General features: G+C 35.0%; 2 protein-coding genes across 5 annotated transcripts in view; one reads left to right on the top strand and one right to left on the bottom strand.

Annotated features, from left to right (window-relative positions):
- The window catches only part of tdrd15 (tudor domain containing 15), a 9,039-nt gene extending 6,843 nt beyond the window's left edge, over window positions 1-2,196 (bottom strand). Inside the window, exons 1-2 of the mRNA XM_007573256.2 lie at window positions 1,927-2,196; window positions 428-497 (exon numbers count right to left, since the gene is read on the bottom strand). Coding sequence (XP_007573318.1) covers window positions 428-459 — 32 coding nt within the window. The 5' untranslated portion in view covers window positions 460-497; window positions 1,927-2,196. The remainder of the gene's footprint in view (window positions 1-427; window positions 498-1,926) is intronic.
- On the top strand, window positions 1,734-22,395 carry rfx6 (regulatory factor X, 6). 4 transcript variants are annotated; one of them, XM_016661306.1, is made up of 20 exons: window positions 1,734-1,958; window positions 6,737-6,890; window positions 10,416-10,539; window positions 10,877-10,938; window positions 11,017-11,094; window positions 11,201-11,228; window positions 12,255-12,362; window positions 12,454-12,531; window positions 12,612-12,725; window positions 13,864-13,913; window positions 13,983-14,142; window positions 14,219-14,363; window positions 15,392-15,501; window positions 15,579-15,696; window positions 16,836-16,958; window positions 17,838-18,044; window positions 18,117-18,420; window positions 19,721-20,082; window positions 20,835-21,035; window positions 21,870-22,395. In XM_016661306.1, the coding sequence occupies exons 2-20, from the start codon at window positions 6,805-6,807 to the stop codon at window positions 22,040-22,042; spliced, it is 2,631 nt and encodes an 876-aa protein (XP_016516792.1). In that variant the 5' UTR covers window positions 1,734-1,958; window positions 6,737-6,804; the 3' UTR covers window positions 22,043-22,395. The 4 variants fall into 4 exon arrangements, with proteins under 4 accessions (XP_016516792.1, XP_016516791.1, XP_016516790.1 ...); XM_016661305.1 differs by lacking the exon at window positions 1,734-1,958 and adding an exon at window positions 2,310-2,428; XM_016661304.1 differs by lacking the exon at window positions 1,734-1,958 and adding an exon at window positions 3,665-3,833.

The raw sequence follows: 22,395 nt of genomic DNA, 5'->3' as shown, positions 1-22,395 counted from the left end.
CATAATTGTAATTTACGAAAGCAGGAAGCTGAGAGTACTGATTTAATGTTTGGGGTGACTGTGGCTCAGTGGAAGAGAAGTCCAATAAGGAAACAGCCTGCTGATTCAACCAGGCTGTGTATTGATCAGACATGATAAAAGTGTAAAAAACACATTTATCACATTCTGAGACCCCTAAAGTATATCCTGTGCATCTAATTGCCATTAGATGTCACTTAAATTGTAAATAAAGTCCAGCTATTTATACAAAAAAAATAAATATATCACAACTGGAAAGTTAATTACCTTGATCTAATGTTTCATAATAGTCCTGTCTAATAGTTACATTCTAGCAGTAAATACAGGAACCAACCAATGAGATAAAAACCTAAAGAAGTTAACTCATCCGCTCCAACTGGTATGTTTATGATTTAACTGTTTTACTTACTTCTCATGTTCTGGTCTGAGCTTGGACTGCATTGTAGCAAAATCTGGTCCTTTCAAATCACCAAATCAACCTACAGGGAATACAGATGTTGTTTCATGTTAGTTTTTAATTAAATACAGAGGACCCCCAAGATTTCCAGTGGCTGGGAAAACAGCAGCCTACGAACAAATCCTCAAAACCTCTTCTAAATACACTTATAGCTGACTACTTCATAAAATATACCTTAATATGCATTAACAGGCGCAGTGGAAATGTTCTTGGCGCTGAAGCTAATAAACAGTTTTTCTAATATTCTGCTGTACAGCCAATGAGCACCAATGAAAATAAAAAAAATGCTGGAATTTGCACATTTCTACAAATAATTATAATTATAGACTTATGTTCCACAGAAAAGTGATTATCAGAAACTCCTCTAAATAAAATACATAAAGTGACAAGGATGTAATGCATATAAGACATCATTTGTGGTACATATTTGTTATTGAACAATATCAGCAAACTTCCCAAACTAACACCCACACAAACTGTATCTTAAAATGTTATATGAGGGTAGTTTAAAACAAGATTTAAAGACAACAAGGTGGTTTTGTCATTAATTTTGTTAAATAATGGCCACAACAGGAATAAATTACATGTCAACTAAAGATTCACATTTGTACATTGGTAATTGATAGTAGTTTTTTAACCTACTATAACCATGATTAATGAACATAGAAACATAGCAGTGATCTATTATTATGAAACAAGAAATAAGTTTAGGATTTAAGAAAATCAAAACAAAATAATTTAAAAAAATATTCATGTGCACAAGTTGGAAAATATTCCAAAGTATTGGAACCAAACACCTCAGTAATTTTTGGAAAGCTAAGAACTAGGGAACCAAAAGATAAATAAAGCTGTGATGGAGAATTTATTAAATAAATTCAATAAAAGCAGTTAATAGTTTAGGTTACAGGACCTCTTGATATAGAATGGATGGCTCATATGGATGGACAGGTGCATGAACAAGAGGATAAATGGATGAGCAAACGGATGGATAGATGCTACTTTTATAAAGAGTGACAAGGAAAATGTTCTGACTTTATTCCATTATATTTACTGAGAAATGCATAAATCCCATACTTTTTGCAGATTTCACAGAAACCCTGTGTAACAATTTTTTTTAATTTTCGGTTTAAAACTTTAAGATAAGATAGAAATATCTCAGAATACAGATATATCTACAATTGCTTTTTAACATATAAAAACAAAAAAAACTGTTGAACGGTTGTTTTTGATAAAGCGAACAGTGACTCAGCAAATTAGCTTCGTTTAGCGGGAGCTAACACCAAACAGCTAACGAAGCTAACTGAGCTAACACAGACGACCCAACTAATTTTTTTTTTAATCTCAATCCAGTCTAACCGCGCTGGTCTGCTTTAAGACCTACTGATAACAGTAACCGGGAACACTGGTCGAGTGGTGACTCCTTTCTGACCGAAGTTAGTGACCCAACTCACCTTGGCGCCCGTTTCCTGCTCGCTGCCACCCGGTAAGTCCAAGTTACCCGCAGCGGTTGGGAACCATTGCTAGCCTCGGTGAAGCTACAGAGATGCTAATTTTTGATGCGCATTAACGAATCCCGCGTTTCAGCGAATAAACAGACAAATAAATCGTCACCTCGTTCAGGCTGTTACAATGAACAAATTAGTAAATTACTAATAAAGCATATCCATTTAGATAGAAATACTCAAACACTGACCCATGTTTCTATTTTTCCCCTTTAAAAAATACAGTAACAAAATTAATTTCGTAATTATTGGGCATCTCACGTAGGTTTTTAAAATAATAAATAAATCACCATCTAGGGTATCACATAAAAATGAATTAATTAAATAACTAACATCCAACTATATATGGTTATTTTTGTACATATTCTATTAATATATTCATATCGTTTATGCTATGTGTGCACACACTGTAAGTCATTTCACTACTTTGTTGTACTTCAGACCATCAGAGGTAAGGATTTTATACTGACTTTATTTAAATGGCAAACAAAGCATAAAACATAAAATTTGTTTTGTTTTGTTTTACATTCATAAACCAATTAAAGGTATCAAAAAATAACAGAAAATCATGTTTGGAGAAAGATAGTCCAGACAAGTCAGACTTTATATATGTAGAAATAAAGCTGCTCTCATTTAGTCGATATAACCAAAAATATTATTAAAGTTCATACAAATTGGGTTGTTTCACTGTTCCTTTTTGCACACTTTTTAATTTTATTTTTTATGATTTGCTGCACACACAGTTAAACAATCTGAGTTATAGATTCAACATTAATCACTGTGTATTATGAAATACTCATAATACAAGAAGTTTTCATAGAAATTGTTAATAATTTATTGTGAACAGGCCTTTTTTTAAAGGGACAGAAACAAGTTCTACATACCTATTTTGTTCCAATGTCCAATTTTTTGCAACTATTAAAAACAATTCATATTTCATTTTGTTTTGATGACAATAAGACTCCATATTGGTCCAGTTTCTATTGTTTTGAAGTGTGTGTCACATCTTATTTATACCCCAGGGAAACGGAAAGCAATGCATCAAAAATTAAACTAAGAACATCCCACATATATTTACTTAGTAGGATTGTTAACAGCTGCGATTTTGTTGAAATTAATTCATGTTTTTATGTCATAGAGATAAAAAAAAATGTAGTAAAATATGTTTTTTTCAGTTTTAAATTAAGCTACTGAAAGAAAATATACATTTATTTTACTATAAAGCTTCTTTTGGATGGTTGTGAACTGTAGTAGAGGAGTCACATTTAACCCAAACGTATCCAGATATTTTAGTTTTAAATCTTTCCTGATAGAATGAAAACAAAGTGAGAGCAGCTCTGAGTGAAATCTGTGTGTGTTTAACCTGAAGTAAAAGGCCAGCTGACTGTGGGAGGTATGGATAGATAGATGGATGGATAGACAGATGGATGAGGGTTTTCTGTTAATCATTGATAAAGTGGATTAGCTCAGTCTTTGGTAAATATGATGAATGCATCCACAGCTTCATTAGTTCTTCCTTCCCTCGGCACAGCTTCACTTTTCCAAAATGCTGGACCTGATGCTTGTGATATTCAGCTGGATCTGTGTAAATAAGAGGTTGAGACGTATTGCTTAAAGATTTCTTCATGGTTCAGTAGATGAAAACTTTACTTTTATTTAGTTAATTTCAGAAAAAAGATTTATTTTTTTTAATCTGTTTATCATGCCGATGAAACGCAGCAGTGAGAGTTCAGCCAGAGGCGACATGTTTCTTATTCACTCTTTTACAAAAACTTTGGAAAACTCAACAGAAATAAACTCTGATTTTAATGGACAAACAACTTTTCATCAAGAAGACGATTCTGGGATTAAATCAGGTAAATCTGTGATTATACATCTTACATAATTAAATTTTTTACATAATTAAAATTCAACTGAAGTGAAGTTTGAATATGATTTAATTCAAACGTAAATAAATGCAGTGACACTAATTAGCCACAGGGTGGTGCTACAGCTTAGCTCAAATAATATTTGTTCTGTTTGTGTTCAGAAAATGTGAAGTTTTAAATTTTGCTTCCTAATCTCACTGACTAAATCCACATCTTTGCAGCCATCCTTTAAAAAAATGAACAAAAACTTAAACAACTTTAATAAAAAAAACTTTTTTCATATGAACAAGAAAATTAGATGGTTCTTTTATTGTTGCCAGATGAACATTTGGTTGATTTCACACTTAAAGGTTGTCATTTGTGCAAAAAGCCTGTTAAAAAGTACATGTGACATTCAATTTGTAGTACACTCCCTGATAAAATGTCGTAATGTCATTAGTTTTTATTTTATTGTACATATAAATGTACAAAATGTATGTTTTTACTTTCATCCAAATACAAAAAACTAAGATCTTAATGATGATTTTAAAAATTAGAAAGATAAGAAAAAAGAAAAATATGAAAATTGTTATTTAATTTGCTATAGCTATAGCTGATAAAAAACTAAGTGATTCTTCTAAAAATGTTCTTTTTTGCTTTAGGCCATTGAAATAAAATCTTCTCATTTACTAACACGCCATTTTGAAACCTGCTCTTCACTTTAAGTATTTTAAGTAATAATATAGACATAATAATTGTTTTTAAACAGGAAATATTAGTGTAGAATATTTGTGATTAAGTTATTTTTGATTCTGGATTTTTGGAGACTTAGTTATTACTGATGGCTCCAGCCCTTGTTTATGTCTATATTCAGCTCGTTCTGTACATTAGCTTCAGTGTTGGCTCTAGTAGATCACATGACTGGATTATGCAATATGTGCTGGATGTTTGTTTTACACACGGAGAACATGCAGCCTTGAAAAACAAGCATTTGTAGCTAAAAACTCTTAATTTTACCTTAATTTTTTAAAGTATTTTAAATTTGAGTTTCTAATTTCCAGATTTTGTGATCTTCAATTAATATCTGTTTAGAGTCCTTACATTACACTTCATATGCTAAATGATATCTACTCTTTAAATAAAACAACACTCACCAACAATTTAACTTTGACATTATAATTTACACAAATGTTTATAAATTGGATTCATGTTTGTATCTTGCTCTCTGTTCTTAGTGTTTTCTCTTTTACCTGTATGGCAGAGAAAAATAAAACGTGAGGAAACATAGCTGCTGTCCAAACAGTTCCCCCTTCAGAATAAGAGCATGAATAACCAAAACTTCAACGCAGATGTTGAACTTCAAGTTGAGTAACTGGAAGCAGCCAAGTAAATTAGTTCTTTAGGATCTTTCTGGAAATGTCTTTATTTATGGGAAGCTACGTTGAGCTAAACATTTTCAATGTTAGCAAAAGCACTAAATGATAAATTAGCATCCACTATTGGCCATTTGTGAAAACTCAAAATAGAGACTGAGTCCGTCATTGTAGCGTGGAAACCACATCAAGATACTTTTCGGACTCTGGGACCCAAACTGAGGACAGTAGGGTTTAGCTAAACCACCTGCTAGCTGCTAGCTGCTAGCATAAAAGGGCTAATGGAGTCTGTGGCAGACTGCCAGGGTAAAAATCACTGCTGACAGGAAACTAATACAAAATTTCATCTTACACTAATAAATAAGCATCCTGATGATTTCCAATCTTCTGAAAAAAATATTCTGAAGGGGAATTTTTGGACCTGTGCAACATTTCCTATCCAAAGAGCCATTTTCTCTCCGATAAGCTGAATAGACCTAGTCTATAGCTGCTAATGTTACAAAAAGACAACTGTTGCTTGATTTTAAACATCTACTGTAAGTACGCAAAAATAGGATGGATACATTTCCCTCTATGGAATGTTGACATTTGTGGAAAATTATGAAATCAATTAAAAATAAAACAACAAATAAAAACTAAATTAGTCAAAACTTAATTAACCAATGACATCTTTGCATTCTCTTTTATATCTAAATTAGTTCAACAATCTTAACATTTAAGTGTGACAAATTGATTTAAAAGAAAACAATTGTGAACCTAATAAGCTAATAAAACATTATCTTGACGTTAGAATTGACAGGAATTTCTTTTAGGACTTTTTCTGAAAGTAATTAAACACACTGGTTTGTAGAAAGGCTTTTTCTTTGGAACAGGAATGAAAACATTTCCCGTTAGCACAATAACAAGTCATTACGAGGTCACAGTACAGGCCTTAAAAATTATAACCGCATACTTCAGAAAATATGGGTCTACTTTATTGATTCTTTTCAACATTATCCACATCATATTGTATACTTTTGGTAGTACAATAATTAAACTAGTGGGATAAACAAAGTCAGAAATATCTCCAAGGTCGGATCAAAGAAACTAATCAGAAATTAAAGCTGCGAAGGAAATAAGGAAAACCTTGAAGGCTCAGTCAGAAACACCAAATCTAAAATAAATTAAAAACTACTCATCAAATGCTCCATTAGTGGAGAAAGGTGAGAGTAAACTATCAGAAGCATGTTAATGAACTAATTTAAGAGAAGAGAAATATAAAGAGTTAAGAAAATGAGCAGATTGCTGTTCTTTATTCCTCCATGTTTTTAATTACAAGCTAAAGTTTACAGTTGTTGAGCGCCGTAAAAGTTTCTCAAACTGCACAACCCTACATTTACAGGAATGATTTTACTGAAAGAATTGCAGATTTATCAAATAATTTCATTAATTTCCAACTGAAACTGTAGGTGCATGCTGGAAAACATTTCCAGAAGTTTCTGCGTGTTTTTCAGGTGAATTTTGGCTTAAAATTTCCCGCTCTGTTGTTTTTCTCTGCAGAGGACAGCAATGAGACGCCTTCGTCTGAAGACGAGCATGACCTGTTGGACTTGAACTCTGACCTGACCATGAAACAGAGCATCAGTTCATCCAGGAAGACAATCAGTCAGATCATCAAGGACAAGAAGAAACAGACGCAGCTAACGCTACAGTGGTAAGAGCAAACCTGGTTCACACAGAAAGATTTGCTTCATACTTACAGAACATACACAAACATCCTGTTTTTACTCACTGTATGACATTAATATGTCCCGTTTCAGGGATTTCTTTAAGGATTATCTAACTTTTTTTAAAATTAAATAGATGCTACAATAATGAGACAGAAGGAATATCTGAGATTTGTTCATTAATGTCTTCAAAACCAGATGTTTACATGCACAGTTATGATTACTGTCTCTTTAAACAGTTGAGGTGAAAACCAGATGATGATGTCATGGCTTTGGAAACTTCTGATAGGTTANCCTTCAGAATAAGAGCATGAATAACCAAAACTTCAACGCAGATGTTGAACTTCAAGTTGAGTAACTGGAAGCAGCCAAGTAAATTAGTTCTTTAGGATCTTTCTGGAAATTTCTTTATTTATGGGAAGCTACGTTGAGCTAAACATTTTCAATGTTAGCAAAAGCACTAAATGATAAATTAGCATCCACTATTGGCCATTTGTGAAAACTCAAAATAGAGACTGAGTCCTTCATTGTAGCGTGGAAACCACATCAAGATACTTTTCGGACTCTGGGACCCAAACTGAGGACAGTAGGGTTTAGCTAAACCACCTGCTAGCTGCTAGCTGCTAGCATAAAAGGGCTAATGGAGTCTGTGGCAGACTGCCAGGGTAAAAATCACTGCTGACAGGAAACTAATACAAAATTTCATCTTACACTAATAAATAAGCATCCTGATGATTTCCAATCTTCTGAAAAAAATATTCTGAAGGGGAATTTTTGGACCTGTGCAACATTTCCTATCCAAAGAGCCATTTTCTCTCCAATAAGCTGAATAGACCTAGTCTATAGCTGCTAATGTTACAAAAAGACAACTGTTGCTTGATTTTAAACATCAACTGTAAGTACGCAAAAATAGGATGGATACATTTCCCTCTATGGAATGTTGACATTTGTGGAAAATTATGAAATCAATTAAAAATAAAACAACAAATAAAAACTAAATTAGTCAAAACTTAATTAACCAATGACATCTTTGCATTCTCTTTTATATCTAAATTAGTTCAACAATCTTAACATTTAAGTGTGACAAATTGATTTAAAAGAAAACAATTGTGAACCTAATAAGCTAATAAAACATTATCTTGACGTTAGAATTGACAGGAATTTCTTTTAGGACTTTTTCTGAAAGTAATTAAACACACTGGTTTGTAGAAAGGCTTTTTCTTTGGAACAGGAATGAAAACATTTCCCATGAGCACAATAACAAGTCATTACGAGGTCACAGTACAGGCCTTAAAATTTATAACCGCATACTTCAGAAAATATGGGTCTACTTTATTGATTCTTTTCAACATTATCCACATCATATTGTATACTTTTGGTAGTACAATAATTAAACTAGTGGGATAAACAAAGTCAGAAATATCTCCAAGGTCGGATCAAAGAAACTAATCAGAAATTAAAGCTGCGAAGGAAATAAGGAAAACCTTGAAGGCTCAGTCAGAAACACCAAATCTAAAATAAATTAAAAACTACCCATCAAACGCTCCATTAGTGGAGAAAGGTGAGAGTAAACTATCAGAAGCATGTTAATGAACTAATTTAAGAGAAGAGAAATATAAAGAGTTAAGAAAATGAGCAGATTGCTGTTCTTTATTCCTCCATGTTTTTAATTACAAGCTAAAGTTTACAGTTGTTGAGCGCCGTAAAAGTTTCTCAAACTGCACAACCCTACATTTACAGGAATGATTTTACTGAAAGAATTGCAGATTTATCAAATAATTTCATTAATTTCCAACTGAAACTGTAGGTGCATGCTGGAAAACATTTCCAGAAGTTTCTGCGTGTTTTTCAGGTGAATTTTGGCTTAAAATTTCCCGCTCTGTTGTTTTTCTCTGCAGAGGACAGCAATGAGACGCCTTCGTCTGAAGACGAGCATGACCTGTTGGACTTGAACTCTGACCTGACCATGAAACAGAGCATCAGTTCATCCAGGAAGACAATCAGTCAGATCATCAAGGACAAGAAGAAACAAACGCAGCTAACGCTACAGTGGTAAGAGCAAACCTGGTTCACACAGAAACATTTGCTTCATACTTACAGAACATACACAAACATCCTGTTTTTACTCACTGTATGACATAAATATGTCCCGTTTCAGGGATTTCTTTAAGGATTATCTAACTTATTTGAAATTAAATAGATGCTACAATAATGAGACAGAAGGAATATCTGAGATTTGTTCATTAATGTCTTCAAAACCAGATGTTTACATGCACAGTTATGATTACTGTCTCTTTAAACAGTTGAGGTGAAAACCAGATGATGATGTCATGGCTTTGGAAACTTCTGATAGGTTAAGTGACACGTTAGAGTGATGTCACACTTTCTGGTAGCCATCTTGGTAGGTATCCTGACAGCCACTATGGAGTTGCTATGACAACAGTAAACAGGCCACATACACGGTCTCATTCTTGATCTCAACAGCATCGATTTTGTTATTTATTTGTCTTGCACATTGGTCAAGAGTGTCAATATACTTTGTTTTTGTTAGTCTTGAAGCCATGGTTTATTTATGTTTTGTTTGCCTACCAAGATGGCGGTTCAGTGGCGCGGATCAATTCCGGTTCAGACTTGTGGGAACTACATATTGGATGCTTTTTATTTTTATTTTTTTCATGTGATAAGTATTTTGGTGTTGAGTTCAACTCCAAGGCATTTTTAAAAAGGTGATTTTCTCTTTCGTTAAAAACGAGGTTCTTAGTTTTGCACATAATGTTTGAGTTCTCCGAAAAAGTGAGGGGGAAAAATATTGATCTTCAGCTGTTTATTTGTTAATTTGTTTTTAACTGTAATTCATGCCATAATTATGTGTTTTTTATATAACTAATGTGGATAAAATAGAAAAAATGGAATTCAGATTGAAAATTATCAGTTTGCAAAGTTGAACATTTGCAAGATAAAACCTAAGATTTTAATCTCCGAAATTTTTGACAAAAAAATTTGGAAATTTTGACTTTTGTAAATTCCCAATGATTCTAGCAAATTTTCGTCAATTGAATCTTCCATGTCTTTTTTTTAGAATATTACTTAGGTTAATCTCAAAATTTGAGGGTTTTTTTTGTTGTTGTTGTTGTTGTTGTTTTTTTGTTTGTTTGTTTGTTTGTTTGTTTTTTTAGCAAATTTTCAACTTTTCAAACTCAGAAATTTCTAAGTTTTTAAAAAAATTTCTGAGATCAATCTTAAAATTTCAGATTTTTTTTCTAGCAAATTTTCAACTTTTTTCTTGAATTTTTTTGGCAGACAGTTTTTCCTTTTACTTCTTTTCTATCTGGAGTATCCCTAATCCACCATTGTAATAACTATGTATGGGTGTCATGTTAAATATTTAGGCGTCAATCAGGGAAAACAAAAATAACAATTTGTTCTGTTACTGAAGTCATTTTTTCTTGGTGCTATTTTTAAATCTTCTTGCATCTCTAACACGATATTTGATCTTTTGTTTTTCTCTGCAGGCTTGAGGAGAACTACATCGTGTGTGAAGGAGTGTGTCTGCCTCGTTGCATCCTTTATGCTCATTATCTGGACTTCTGCAGGAAAGAGAAACTAGAACCCGCATGTGCTGCTACATTTGGAAAGGTGACTTTATTTTTTTCCTGTGAGATTCTTTAAATTTTCAGACACAAATAGCCAGATAGAAGGAAGGTGAAGCAGGTTTTATTTTGTTTTGCAGGAATATATCTTCCTTTGAAATGGTCCAACTGAATAATCAGCTATACGTTTAGCATGTTGACTAGTTTTTTAATGCATGTTTGTTTTATTTGTGGTTTTACTGACCTATGAGAATTATTCTTGAGATATAAAACCTTAAATTTAAAATGATTTTCTTTCTCCATTTGCCTTTGGTGAATGAAAATGATGCATGCATTTCAAATAAATAGTATGAAGCTTATTTTATGCCTTTTCTGCTCATCAGACAATCCGACAAAAGTTTCCTCTTCTGACAACAAGACGACTCGGCACCAGAGGACACTCCAAGTAAAAAGAAAAATTAGGAAAAAAGTAATTACAGGTTGGGTTTTATGTGAATTTATGCATAATTTTAACATTTTCCAGATATCATTACTATGGAATTGGGATCAAAGAGAGCAGCGCATATTATCACTCTGTGTATTCAGGTAAAGGTTTGACCAGGTGAGTTTATTTAAAACCTTCTGCTTTTAATTTAACTACATAATAAAATGATTTGAACAGCTAAAGAGTTTTGTTGGATTTATCTCTTGTTTTGTTTTGCTTGCAGATTTTCAGGAAGTAAGCTCAAGAATGAGGTACTTTTTCCCCCCCACAATGCAAAGCAGGTTTTCATACTTTAACCCTAAATAGGGTTAAAGTATAGGAACTATGCCTTAGTTTAGTTTAAAAAATAAAAACTGGATCAGTTTGTTCTTCTTTTGACACCAGCTTAAATGCTGAGGTCTCCAACACCTGAAACACCCTCAGGAAGTTAACTTTATTGGGAAGATTAAAGGAGATATATTACGCAAAATTCACTTTTTTCACGTTTTTGTACTTCTAAGAAAAACCATCCAGATGGGTTTTTTTTATATTAAGTTAATGTGTTTCGAAAACCTCCTGTTTGTTGAGTCACACTGTGTTGTTACCTAGCAACCTGAGCCCAGCCTGTTACCTAACAACACTAGCTGAGTTCCAGCACATCTGGTCAGCTGGTTTTACTGCTGTATGCGCTGTACAATGGCTACTGGAAAAGACAAGTGTTTTGTTATTGACTTACCGTCCAGAAACCACTTGCTGAATTCTTGTTGGTTGTGCAGGAGGCTCCACTTCTGGTTGTCAAGGCTGCATGGTTGTATAACTGTGCTTCTGTTTGCAGCCATTTTCATGTGCTATATTTAACACCCATTTTTTAAATTAAAATGTAAATAAAAATAGATAAATTGCTTCTTTTTTTTCCAGAATGCCTTCTCCGGTTACATTCTGTTCCAGATGTAGACGTTTGGAAGACGTTTGCCTCACTTCTAATCAGAAACAAACTTCTTAGTTACATTTTTTATCATTTTAATTTGAAATCTGCCAAGGGTATGAATTATTTGGGAGTCAACCTTATGTTTTTCAAATAGGGTTACTCTTATTCGCTGCTGTGATGACAAAGTTAAAAAACTCTAACATTCAACAGGATTTTGATACAAAATGATAGATACACTGAATAGATTCTTCCATGGTTGATGATTTGTGATTTCAAAACATGATTTCAGTATTTTTTGTTGCCACGATAGTATTTTTTCCCAAACGGATTTAAATAAAGAGTAAAAAGTGAAGTAGTGTTTGTTTTGCAGGGTGGCTTCACCAGGAAATACTCTCTGAGCTCTAAAACCGGAACGCTGCTTCCGGACTTCCCCAACGCCCAGCATCTCGTGCTGCAGGGAAATATTTCCAGAGAAAAGGTCACTGGTTTTTATTTCATGCTTTGTGCTTTAGTAAACAAACAAAAGATGTTTCTAGATTTAGGAAGACTGAATTTTCTCTCTATTCCAGGTTGACACTCTGATCATGATGTATAAAACTCACTGCCAGTGCATCCTGGATAACGCCATCAATATCAACTTTGAAGAGGTCATTATCTGTTATGTATCAGCACTTTTTCCTGATAAAGTACTGACACAAATTGATCACTTTGTTTTGTTTTTGCTCAGATCCAGAATTTCCTGCTCCACTTCTGGCAGGGAATGCCCGACCATCTGCTGCCGCTGCTGGAAAACCCGATTATAGTCGACATCTTCTGTGTCTGTGACTCCATCCTCTACAAGGTTTCTATAAAACACTTCTGCAGATTTACATTTTTGCTTTTTTATGTTTAAATATCATTATTCGTTTTATACAGAAATTCTTCACAGGAGCATTTAACTGCTTTGATGGTCTGAGAGAGAACCAAGATGATCCACCATGTTTGGAAGACTGCAGCTTTTTCTGATTTGATACTACTAACGTTGCTTTACAGCGTTAATGTCACGAACTTTACATGAACATGAAACTCTGTCCTACCAGCTTCGACTTAAAGCCCTGCACTTAATTAACATTAGAACAGTAGAATCTACTACTTATGGGAGAACAGAAGAGCCAATGAAAATAAATCTGACTCTAATCTCAAATTTTACTGTTTTTTTTGTGTGTTTTTTTTTTCAGAATTCTGAGTTTTTAAAAAAAGTCAGAATTCTGAGAAAAAAAGTTTTATTTTGAGATTAAAGTATAAATCTGAATTTGGAGAGAAACACCACTGTGTTTAGAAAAAACCCCAGCAGTTTTTGGAAAACAGACAGAATTTTGAGATTAGAATCATAATTCTGAGACAAAATTTCTGATTTAGGGATTAAAGTCAGAATTGGAGAATAAAATCGCAATGTTTTGAATAAATCCACAAAATTTTTTGAAAGTGTTTCAAGATTAGACTCAGATGCTGTGAAAAAAAGTCAGAAATTTAAGTTAAAATTTAAATTCTGAGACAATGTTATGTTAGTAAAAAATACACACATTTTTGGAAAATAGCCAGAATTCTGAGACAAAAAGTTTGACTTTGAGATTAAAATCAGAATTTTGAGGAAAACAGTCACAATGTTTAGATAATCCATGATTTTTTTTAAGTGTTGAGATTAAAGTCAGATTAACAGAGTTAGAACAACATTTAATTTCCCTTTGGGATTTATAAAGTACTTTTGAATTTGATTCTGAGGGGGAAAAAAGGATTCTTCAGGATTCTTTCAGGATTTTCAGTCAGGATTCTTTTTCTGTTTTTGCACTGAGCCTGAGGCTCTTCCACACCAACTGAAATGTAGAAAAGTCAAACCATTATTTGATGTTGTTTCAAGGGGAAAAAACAGTTAAGAAATTATAATTTATTCTCCTCTGTCTGATTCCGTGTTGCTCATGATTTGTCGTCTGTTTTCTCAGGTTCTAACTGACGTTTTAATTCCGGCCACCATGCAGGAAATGCCTGAGAGGTGCGTTTCTATAACTTCACTCCAGAAAACTTTGCATAATTTAGAGGTGAACCTGTTTTTGTTTCTCAGTTTATTGGCAGACATAAGAAACTTTGCCAAACACTGGGAACACTGGTTGGCCTCGTCTCTGGAAAACCTCCCAGAATGCCTTGCAGCGAAGAAGCTCCCCATCGCACGGCGCTTCGTCTCCTCCCTGAAGAGGCAGACATCTTTCCTGCATCTGGCGCAGGTAAAACAGGCGAGAAACCAACTGGTTGTCTGGGAATGGACCTGGGAATGATTCCTATTCTGTCTGCGCTGTCCAGATTGCCCGGCCGGCTCTTTTCGACCAAACTGTGGTGACCGGCATGGTTCTGGACATCGACTGCGTGGACCTCAGCAGCATCAACTCACAGCCGCTGCTCAGCACGTCGGCAGCCGGAGACCAGGACTCGGATATTTACTCTGAGTGTAAGAAAACCAGCTCCTGTGATGATGTTCGGTTATGATCAGGGTTCATCATCAGGGTTGATGCTGTTTGTTAGCTTAGCATAAATGTTAGCAACTAAATGTTTCGTTTTTTAAAAAAATATAAATCTTCAAACCTCAATATTTCTAAGTTAAATTAGAGGTTCAATAAAAATGTTAAATAAATAAACACATATCAAAGCCAGAATGAGGACTTTAAAAGAAAAACATTGTTTTGTAGCATTTCTAAACATGTAATAATGCAACAGACAAATAAATACACAAATCAATCATACAATTCTTAAAAATATTAGACAAATTAATAGAGCAAAGAAAGAAGAAGTGTTAAAGTAAAAAAGTGAAAAACAAATCGGATAAATAGATTATTAACCTGGTAACCTTTGACCCTTTGATTGTTTAAAACTAAATGACAGAACAAAATTATTGTAAAAAAATACTAAATAAATGCATAAATAAGTAAATGACATATGACTAAATGTAAAAATAAAAGAATAAATAAAAAAGGATTGAAGAAATAAATTATACATTTAGTTAAATAAATAATCAATTATGTGAATAAATCACAAAATAATTCATCCAGACAAATGAGTAAATGATGAAAAAATATCAAATTTAAAATTAAAAAGTGGGTAAATAAATTATTTTTTTCTTTTTTACATTAGGTTTTCATACTTAATTTTTCTAAATTTAATCTTTTTTCTGCACATTTCATGAGTTAAAGAAACAAGAAATCATGAAAATAGTTCATGCAAATTGTTGACTGTTTAATGAAGTGCCTTGTTGGGTTTGTCCAGATTGTACAAAGTTCAACCTACATTTTTTTACACATTCTAAAGACCAGTATTTAGGTTGTCGGTGAAACTCTGGATATAAATATTTACACCTTTCGATGCTTGTTAATTCATAGAATTAAACTGGAAATAATTTTTCCATATTTAGTGACAAAACCTACCCAAGTTGGCTGCAAATTTACATTTTCTTTTTGCATTTTTCTCTTTTTTTCCCCCCAGACGACTCCATCAGTGTTTTTCAGGAACTGAAGGAGCTGCTGAGGAAAAATGCCACAGTTGAGTCGTTCATAGAGTGGCTGGACTCGGTGGTGGAGCACAAAGTCATCAAGGTAGAGACAGTTCAGCCATCACTGAAGCAAACAGCAGATAAGCAGCTTTTTAAATCGTTTCTTCATGTTTTCACCAGCCTGGCAAGCAGTGCGGTCGATCCGTGAAGAAGCGAGCTCAGGACTTCCTCCTCCGGTGGAGCTTCTTTGGTGCCCGGATCATGCACAACCTCACGCTCAACAACGCCTCCAGCTTCGGTAAGGAAGTGGAAAGAGTTGATTCCAGCTTATGCTTTATGGCATTTATAACATTTATAACTTTGGTGTTAATGTGTTAAAGCAGGACAACTCTACAATTTACGGAAGGGATTATAAAATCCACTTTTGGAAATATTTTCTATCATTTTTAATTTCCTTTTTTGGAAAAGAAAAAAAGAGATTAAAATCAGATCTGGAGATTTTATTTTTAATCCATGTCGCCCAGCCGTAGAACTGGATCCAAATCTTGGTTCAAGTTGCAAAAACACAAAATCTTAAGAAATTTTTTTGGTTTTAGTTTCTAATGCAAATAAATTAGCACATTTGAAATAAGACAAAACTAACTTACATATAACTTTTCAGCAAGATATATGACCTTGTTCTATTATAATGTTATTATTTATGTAAACAAATAAATAAATTGTTTACTTACTCAAAATAATTATTATAAGTGAAATTATCTGCCAATGGGCCTAGCACCTTTTCACCAATATTAATGATTGTTTTGAGTCAATAATTCCTTAATATTGATGAAAAAGTTCTGGTTCCATTGGCAAATAATTTCATTTATTATATGGGAAAAATGTCTTGTCATGAGTGAAATAATCTGCCAATGGAACTGGAACTTTTCATCAATATTAAGGAATTACTGACTTAAAACAAGCTCCCATTTCTTGCTGAAAAGTTAATTGTAAGTAAGTTTTGTTTTATTTCAGTGTACTAAAATATTTGCACTGGAAACTAGACCAACCAGAAATACTTTTTAAGGTTTAGTGTCTCTGCAGTGGAGATGAAGATTTTCAGATCTTCCCACTAAAAGACGCCTGCCCGTCCGATACGAGCCAGCTCAAAGCAGATTGCTACAATAGCATCATAAATCGTAATGGCCAGACTCGCTTTGATTACACAGCGTCTTATCTGCGGTCAGCGTGCTCTCTGTTCAAACACACGCACACAGGCTACGTGTGCATGAATAAACAACCACCATTTGGTGGCTCTCGCTCTCTCTGAAGGCCCACTTAAGCTCAAACACAAACGTGTGGCCCTGCAGGTCAAACAAAGAGCAGTGGGGCTCTAAAGGTCGAGTGAAATCTCAGCTGGAAGAACGTCTGAGCCGCTTTCTGTTCTGATGCTGACAGGTTCCTTCCACCTGATCCGGATGCTGTTAGACGAGTACATCCTGCTGGCGCTGGAGACGCAGTTCAACAACGACAAGGAGCAGGACCTGCAGAACCTTCTGGAAAAATACATGAAAAATGCAGGTATTGGGTCTCACTCAGAGGTGGGCAGAAAACCCAAAAACTGGACTCAAGATAGAGTAGAACTACTTTTACTTCAGTAGCCATCCATGAAATTGAAGCACAAAAGTATTTGGTTAAAATCTACTCAAGTTCTTAGTAACTGATGAAATTATCAATCATTTAATATTTAAAAATTACATAAAATGGATCAAATTATAAAGCAAATTTAGGTATTTTAATGACAAAAATGTCAATAATTCATATAAGTAACAAAATAACTTTTTCTAAATCAATTTCTTTCAATAAAAAACTTATGAAACTTTAGCAAAATCTGCAGGTCTGTGTCTGTTGAATTTTTGTTATTCATTCATTGGGCAGAAAATCCAGAAATTTGACTCAAGTAAGAGTAGAAATACTTCATAATAACATTACTCAAAGTACAGCGCATTAAAAATACTCCTAAAGTACATTTTTTCAAAAACATTACTCAAGTAAATGTAATTGAGCAATGTAAGTAGTAACTACCCAACTCTGGTCTCACTGGACCCAAATCAAACCAGCCCAGTTCGTTCACCTACAAAATTTGGTTAAAGAGGCTTGAATGCAAAACAAACACAAAATCTTACCAAGTATTTTTTGCACTCGGTGTCTTCAGTGGGTTTTGTGTAATTTTCTTCAGTGGGTTTTGTTGCAGCGCCCCCACAGGCAAAGAGGAGAACATGTTTTATTTTTTATTTAGCTTGTTTGACACTGTGCCGTGTGAAAGCGAACCACAGCAGCTGAAAGTGTAACAAATGTTGCAACTTTGAAAACATTGTTAAAAACTGTTCCCTCCTGAACTCCTCCAGCAGCACTAAATGAGGATAATTATCTGAAATGTAAGTTTGTCGTCTCCTTCAGATGCCAGTAAAGCTGCGTTCATGGCATCGCCCAGTTCCTGTTTTCTGGCGAACCGCAACAAGACCCCCGCCTCCGTCGACCAATCAGTGAAGAACGAATCCTTAGGAGGACACGCCTACATGCCTCTGTCGACCAATCAGCAGCTGGATCTGGAAGCTAAAGCCGTCCTCTATCAGGGGAACGATGGTTCCGGCTTCACGTCTTCAGGTAACCATTATAACCGCCTATCAGTTTAAGCATGAAAGCAAAATGTCTGAATATTGTCGTGATTCCCATCAGGCGGTCAGATGGACTTCTCTCAGGTCAGCGGACCCCTCATGACGCCGCCCATCTCCCCGGCCACGCTGGTCCACCGGGGCTCCGTCATCAACCAGGGGCCCATGGCGGGGAGGCCCCTGACGCCCTCTTCCTCGTCCTGCTCCTTCTCCTCATCCTCCTGCCTCTCCTCTCTCAGTGAAATCACGCAGCCCAGCCCCTGCTCCTCGTACCCGGAGACCCTGTACCACTGTTTGCCGCAGACCGGCGGGTTTTTTCCCGCCGCCGGCAGCGGGCCCACGGCTCAGAACTACCAAACTGCTCCCAGGTTAGCTTTATGAGGCTTATGCTAATATGTAATGATTAGATATATTTACTTTCACACCCACTAAATACAGTATGTATAGAATAATTACATTAATGTAGGAATTACTAAACAAAATAATGTTATTAAGCCCAATAATTGTCTGCTTTGGTTGTTATTTTAAACTTAAGTATTGTAAATCAGTAGGCTTGAAATGATTATTTGGATTAATCCTGATAATCAATTATTGAAATAATCGTCAACTAATTTAGTAATTGATTAATTGACTCAAAAAAGCCTATATATTAAAAAAGCTGAAATTATGTCAACACATTTAAGTATAAATTTTGCATTTAAGATAAAAAAAATTGGAAATATGTTTTATTCAAAACTCCTCAAATAGCATAGTTTTAACTATTTTAGTAAAAAAAAAAAAGTTTGTAGCACCTTTTGCTATTGAGTCATTGTTTGGTTAATAATAATGAAAAAATCAGTTCATCAGTTTACATTGTATATTGTTAAGCAGAAAAAGTTCAGTTTTTTACATGTTGGTGTTAAAATTATACTTTTAGCTGCAGATTAATCTCTGCTACAAATGATAAAGCGTTCACTAAAGGAATGCTGTTTGCATTGTAGGCCATAAAAAGTTTATTTTCTTCAAAAAGGAATTCATTGTCTGATTATTTTTAATATTGTAGTAAAATGCTCAAGTGGTTAAATATAAAATCTGCTCAAAGTACCAATTTTTAATCTGATTAATCATCAGAATAGTCAATAAAATAATTGCTTGTTGCAGCCAGTGTCATAGGAAATAGAAACATTACATTTTCTGTTTTTGTTTTTGTTCAGGAATAGTTTATAGTTTGTGAAAATGAGAATAGCACTTAATGATTAAACTGGCTTATGCCAAGTATTCAAGGTTTGGAAGGTGCTTAATTTCTGTGTAAAGTTTTTTAAACTTCTTGATTCATTTTCAAAGCTTTGTAGTAAAATGTAATCGAATGTTGGATTAAAAGCCAAAAGTTATTTACAGATGAACCCATGAACATTTGCACCTAATAAAAGACACAAACATTTTTTTTCTCTTTGTATGAAGTTAAATCAGACCAAACTTCTGTTGCTTTAGATTTAATAAAACTATGTCTATGTGCTAAATGCAAGAAATCTTAACAAGAACATTTTTTATTTTATTTTTCAATATTTTTATCCCCTGGAAAAGTTTGGAAACTCACCTTGAAAGTGCTTGAATTTTACTGTGGGGAATTGTATTAGCCAGATTAATTTTTGAGAATAACAGGATTAATTTTACTGTGTTTTTTTTTAGGTCTCAGGTCCAGAATCCCTGCCTGACAGCAATTCAGACCCATAATCCTCCTCTGGGGTGCCATCTGGCCCGGTACCCGTCCCTGGCCGATCCGGCCCTGAGCAAGGACGGTTTCTACCCTCCGTCGGTCCACCACTCCTCTGGCAGCGGCGACTGCTCCCTGACGGTGTACGGCGCCGCTGTTCGCCCGCCCTCAAGATACACGCCGGGTCCTGAACCGGTCCAGACAGAACCGGGTTTGGATCAGCAGGCGGCGGCTCAGATTCTGGACGCTGCAGACGGTTTTGGCTTCATGGGGGCCGGACTGAACCTCGCTGGCGGCGGCTGTCAGGGGTCGGCGTACGGCGTTCTGGGTCATGGCGGTGAGAATTCTTAGAGTCCGGTTCTGTTTGAACAGAGAATATTTTAACTTCCAAAAAATAAACAAACAGAAAAATATGGAAGATGATTCGGGCCGCTGGAAAAAAAGAATGAAATCTGACTCCAAACTCAGAGTTCTGATCTGTTTTCTCCAGAATTCTGACTTTAATCTCAGATTAAATCAGAAACTAGAGTCAGAATACATTAATTCTAATCTCAGAATTCTGACTTTAATCTCAGATTAAATCAGAAACTAGAGTCAGAATTCCTTAAATTCTAATCTCAGAATTCTGACTTTAATCTCTGAAATCTGAGAAAAAAATCTGAATTTTAGAGATGGGATTTAAAATTATAGAATCAGATATCTGAGATTAAAGTCAGAATAATTCTGAATCCTAATCTCAGAAAGAAGAGGAAAATAAGAATTTTAGAGATTAAAGTCAGAATTTCAGAGGCTGAAATCAGAGATTTATGTCAAAAATCTGAGAAATTTAGATTTTTTTTTTCCATATTTACTCCCCAAATTCTGAGGGAAAAAAAATCCTACTTTTTTTATTGAGAATTCTGAGATTGAAGTCTGATTTCCTTTTTCTCAGTGCCTCTAATTAATTTAATTCAAGTAAATTGTGTTTTTGTTATGACCTTTTCCTCATGTTTTTCATGCTTGAGTTTTTATTCCCATTGGTTGAAGAACCAGATTTCTACTCCGACAAAACGGAAATCGCAGAGATTGACCTTAAGATTTTGTTTGCAGGTTTCTATGGCAACAGCAGCTTCTTGGCCAGCCAGCGAGTGAATCCTTTGGTCGATCAGCACGTGTCCGTCATCAGCAGCGTGGGAAGCCTTCGCCCTTTCTCCGCAGCGTACTCCGAGGTCCACGACCCGCTGAACATCCTGGACGAACCAGGAAGGAAAACATCAGGAAGCTTCTTCAGCGAGGCAGAATCTGGAACAGGTCCATACAGAACCACTGAGACCAATCAGTCGCTAATATTTTAGCAATACTACTTCAAATATGCTCTACAAAAAATAAATACAAGAAAAGGCAGATGTGTCAGGATTAACTTTTTTTAATATCTACCAGAACAATCCTGATCCAATCTACTGTGGGGTTCTCCAGGGTTCTGTTTAGGACCCTCGTAGTTCTTGTTGTAAACGGCTCTTTCTTCATTAGCTGCTGTTTGCAAAGCTAAATACCTGGCTAGCTCAGAGCTAAATATTCAGTTTGAAGCTAAGTATTTAGCCAGCTCAAAAATAAATATTTAGTTTGGAGTTGGTAGTTACCTGCTCACTAAATATTAAGTTTGAGGCTAAATAGCTAGCTAGCTCAGAGCTAAACGTTTAGATCAGAGCTAAATAATTAGTTTGAAGCTAAATGGGTAGCTTGTTTACTAAATATTTAGCTTGGTGCTAAATATTTAGCACCAAGCTAAATATCTAGCTTGGCGCTAAATATTTAGAGCTAAATATTTAGTTTGTAGCTAAATGTTCAGCTCCAAACTAAATATTTAATTAGCAGGCTAAATATAAATGGTGACATAATTGTGAACATCTCAGAGTTTGGATATAATTTTGAGGCGCCTCAAGGTGTCATCTGTTCAAATAACCACAAACAGCTTTGGATTGTCCAGCCTAATGACCACAAAACATGAAAATCCCTTTTATTTTCCCATCAAATGTATATTTAAAATGCCTTTACATTGAGAGTAAACCAAGTCAGTCCTTCCTTGTTTGTGTGCAGGAACTAATGAAGCTGGTTCTGATTGGCCGTGTCTGGTTTTGTCCTCAGGTCATCCTCTTCCCGCCTCCGGATCTGCGACCTGCATGTTCGGACTTCCGTCTCCGTTCAGCTCCCAGGACGCTCTGACGTCTCTGCAGCGCGGCGCCGCCTCCTCAGAGGTACAGGACCTGGTTTCGTCGCTGCCGCCCATCAACACCGTGTTCATGGGGGGGGCGCAGTGATCGCACAAACACACAGAAAGAAATAACTGTTTTTATAAAGAACTCTTAGGCTTATATTAACTTATGGAAAATAACTAATACACACTGAAATAATATTGAAAAGAACTGCATAAGTTTCTGTCTCTTCATGTCTTCTTTGTATAAATAAAATGAGAAGCTGACTGACCGCACAACATGTGAAAAACGACCCGGATGGTTTTTGTCGCTGCTGGTTTAGTTTCAGAGACAAAACTATTTTAAACTGGTAGCTACAGGTATTAGGAAGATCCAGGTCTTTATTTCATCCTCTAAGCTTGCGAAGCAGAGCAAAAGGAAAAAATATGTAAATGTTATTAAAATGTGTTTTCAGAAGA

This window comes from Poecilia formosa, unplaced genomic scaffold (genome assembly GCF_000485575.1).
Source record: "Poecilia formosa unplaced genomic scaffold, Poecilia_formosa-5.1.2 Scaffold322, whole genome shotgun sequence".
Taxonomy (NCBI): domain Eukaryota; kingdom Metazoa; phylum Chordata; class Actinopteri; order Cyprinodontiformes; family Poeciliidae; genus Poecilia; species Poecilia formosa.
This window is presented reverse-complemented; position numbering and strand designations above follow the sequence as displayed.